This window comes from Nematolebias whitei, chromosome 20, assembly GCF_014905685.2.
Source record: "Nematolebias whitei isolate Nwh7 chromosome 20, NemWhi1, whole genome shotgun sequence".
Classification (NCBI taxonomy): domain Eukaryota; kingdom Metazoa; phylum Chordata; class Actinopteri; order Cyprinodontiformes; family Rivulidae; genus Nematolebias; species Nematolebias whitei.
This window is the reverse complement of record NC_056517.1, coordinates 11,184,371-11,188,465: the sequence shown is the minus strand read 5'-3', so window position 1 is coordinate 11,188,465 and position 4,095 is coordinate 11,184,371. Positions and strand designations below refer to the sequence as shown.

The 4,095-nt window shown below is 40.3% G+C and overlaps 1 protein-coding gene across 1 annotated transcript in view; it reads left to right on the top strand.

Moving 5' to 3' along the window:
* Positions 1–4,095, top strand: part of adarb2 (adenosine deaminase RNA specific B2 (inactive)) — a 150,143-nt gene that overhangs the window by 86,506 nt on the left and 59,542 nt on the right. Inside the window, 1 exon segment of the mRNA XM_037694423.1 lies at positions 197–231. Coding sequence (XP_037550351.1) covers positions 197–231 — 35 coding nt within the window.

The window sequence follows — 4,095 nt, the reverse complement described above, 5'->3', positions numbered from 1 at the left end:
TAGATACATCTACTAGCTTATTTAGCTACATCTACTAGCATATTTAGTTACATCTACTAGCATATTTAGCTACATCTACTAGCATATTTAGATACATCTACTAGTATATTTAGATACATCTACTAGCTTATTTAGCTACATCTACTAGCATATTTAGCTACATCTACTAGCATATTTAGCTACATCTACTAGCATATTTAGATACATCTACTAGCATATTTAGCTACATCTACTAGCATATTTAGCTACATCTACTAGCATATTTAGCTACATCTACTAGATACATCTACTAGTATATTTAGATACATCTATTAGCATATTTAGCTACTTCATTGACTCGGTTCTTCAGACGGTGAAGTGATGAACAACCTGAAAAGCTCTGAGGCGTGTTGGTATCTACACAATAATAAGGTTGGTGGTGTTTTGTTAGAAGAGGTGGGATAGAACCTTATTGACCTTAAAGCAGACACAGAGTCCAGCCAAAGACTAAAAGTCCTCCATCACTGAGCTTGAGTTAAATGCAGAGAAAAAATAAAAATTGATGATGAACAAATACTATAATACTGTGACCTCCATACACCTGAAATCATACCTGATGTTCTCAGCACTGTTTTCAATCCTTCTGAGGATCCGGCGTCTCTTCTCCGGTGGTTTGTTGTAGTCCAGCCACAAAGTAAGATGCAAGTTTTCCTCCATCGGCCGTTTGTCAACAAAGTGAAATGAGCTCACAGACAGAGTTTTGGGTGGTCTCTTGGAATCAGCCTCCCCACCATCACAGACATTTACACCTCCAGATGCAGGAAGAGGGCCACCTACATCATGAACCCAGCACACACACTTTTTGCCCTGCTCCCCTCAGGAAGGAGGTTAAGGAGCATTAAGTGTAGAACCACTAGACTGAGGAACAGCTTCTACCCTGAAGCTGTTAGACGCATGAATCTCTAGCCAGGACATCACTGTGAAGAATCACATCATGTTGCTGTGTTCATTCGTACTCATCTGCTCACACAGACTCATGTTCGTGCCACTGTTCGACGTAATGTTTTTATACTATTAGTGCTTAGTGTATTTTTAGTTAACGTTTTTCTTAGTTCATGTCTTAGATCTTATTACTGTTTTTCTTTACATTTTATACTTTTTGTTTTGGGTCCGTGTTCAAAACTCTGTTGTTGTAGCCACTGATTTAGTTTGATCTGGTTGTTTGTGCAGCCATGAACACAACAGGTATCTGAACTCAGCACGGCTATTTTACTAAACTTTATGGTTGTTAAATAAATGTAAACAAAACCAAAACCGAGTTTTATCTGATAAACTGAATGTAAATTACTTTCAAATAAACTGCCGTCTGTGCTCTGCTACCATGGTTAACCAATGCTTCCTGCTACTTCCTGTGTCTGACAGGAAGTTGTACCCATAATCGTTGATACAGTAGAGCCCCCAGGAATACGGTGGATAAGATTGTGTGAAACAGCCAGTGATTGTTGCATAATGTACAGCATGTGTGCTGGCTGTGGTTCTGTAGCACAGTTCGAACCATGAGAGTTCACCTGTTCTGAAACCAACAGCTCCAAGCTTTAAGCTTTACCACCAAGAAAGAAGCAGCATGAAGACCAAGGAACGTTCCACACAAGTTAGAAGCAGTTGTGCTGGTTGTGGTTAAATTTTACTAACAATATCAAAAAGCCTAAACATCACACAGAACATCAAAAAATCCACAATTAGCAATTACTCTTCATTATTGTGGGAGCTTGGAGGATTGTATACACAATTTTACTTTTTATTTGTTGGCACGGGGGTCTTAAGATACAGTCAAATCTATTGTTGTACAATAAAATTAATTAAACATTAATTACCGTTTCACCGTGCAGAAACAAGAGCATCGAAGGTCTTTCTCAACTTTTCTTTCTGGGGTCCCGCCCCACACTCATTTATTTATTTATTGTCTCTTTGATTCACTTTCGGGTCACTTGATCATGTGACTTCCAACATAGCTTTATTTATTTTTTCATTCATTCAACCTTTATTTAGACAGGTAAATCCCATTGAGCCTCGAGGACTCATTTACGAGACCTGATTTCAACAAAGAATGATAAACAATGGACAATAGCGACAACAATAGACAGTCATAAAAAGGCATACAGATTTTTTTGTTTTACAAATAAGATGGCAAAAAGAGTAACAAAACAGCTAGATTATAAGGCGAATGTAGAAAACTAAAAACGGGAACATGTCTGCATTAGTCCTTGCCAGGAGTCCCACAGATTTTTAAAGCCACTTAGAGAGGTCAATTATTCTTTTTATAGAAATACAAAACCAGAAAAGCTCTAAGAACAGACTGCCAATCGCCTGATGTGCATCCAGACATATTGATAAAGTTCAAAAGGAAAAATTAATCACCACCACTGAGAGACATGTGCAGAGTTGTGATTTTGCAGAGCAAGCAGATTTTCAAGTATAACTATATTGTTTATATCGATATAATATCAATTTATATCGCAAATGAAATTATATTGATATTTTAAAAGTATCGAGATATTACCCAGACCTAGTGGCTAGTTACTTCAGATCCGCTGTGGGATAGACCACCGCAGGGAATCCTTTCTGCCCACAGCCATCCGCGTCTATAACAACTCTTTAATGAACCCAGGATGATGAGCTACAACATTTAATTTCCCTTTAGGATTAATAAAGTTGTTTTGAATAGAATTGAAAAGTAGACAAGAGGTCAGCCTGGAAACTGGACATTGGTTCCACAAGAGAGGAGCCTGATAACTGAAAGATCCCATTCTGCTTCTGGAAATTCAAGGAACCACAAGTAAACCTGCAGTCTGAGAGTGAAGTGCCCTGTTTGGGAAAATGTGGAACAATAAGATTGGTATCCAACATTTTTCAGTCAGGTCATCTGGACAGTTTGTTTTTTTGTGCTGAAACGTTTCGCCTTCGATCTAGAAGGCTTCATCAGTCAAGGAAACACACAACAAAACTGATTCTTCCCCCAACTGCTTACTCCAAAGTGGCGTACCAAAGAGACCATCTTATCACAAGTAAAACTGGTTTGTTCCACTTTGGAGTAAGCAGTTGGGGGGAAGAATCAGTTTTGTGTTGTGTGTTTCCTTGACTCGTGAAGCCTTCCGGATCGAAGGCGAAACGTTTCAGCACAAAAAAAGAAACTGTCCAGATGACCTGACTGAAAAATGCTGGATTGTATACCTGAATTATTGAGCATGGACTTTGTTAATAAGATTGGTAATATAAGATGGAACTAGGTTGTTAGCTTTGTAGGTTAGAAGTAAGATTTTGAATAATTTGAATTTGACAGCGGTCCGCAGCCTTAGCTGTTTCTGAGGCAAATGCTCGGATGTGGGAGGAGTTTGATGAGACCTTGGATAACGACTCTGGTCTGGCAAACCATCAGACGGCTGAGGAGGGGAACGCAGCACTTTACTAACACTGTATTCAGTGAAGGTGGGCTGCTGTTGACCTCAACCAGTGATGTCGTCGGGAGGTGGAAGGAATACTTCTCGGACCTTTTCAATCCCACCTGCACGTCTTCCATGGAGGAAGCTGAGTGGGGGGACTTTGGGGTTGACCCGTCCATAACTGTGGCTGAAGTCGCCGAGGCAGTTAAAAAGCTCAGAGGCGGCAGGGCTCTGGGAGTGGATGAGATTCACCCTGATTTCCTTAAGGCTCTGGATGTTGTGGGGCTGTCTTGTTTGACACACCTTTGCAATGTCACGTGGACATCGGGGGCAGTGCCACTGGATTGGCAGACTGGGATGGTGGTTCCCCTCTTCAAAAAGAGGCATCACTCTCCTCATCCTCCCTGGTAAGGTCTATTCAGGGATACTGGAGAAGCAAGTCCGATCGTTGGTCAAATCTCAGATCCAGGAGGAACAATGTGGGTTCCGTCCTGGAATCGTGGAACACTGGATCAGCTCTTTATCCTCACTAAGGTCCTCGAGGGATCATGGGAGTTTGCCCATCCTGTCTACATGTGTTTTGTGGATTTGGAGAAGACATTCGACCGTGTTCCTTGGGATAAACTGTTTATATATATATATATATATATATATATATATATATATATATATATAT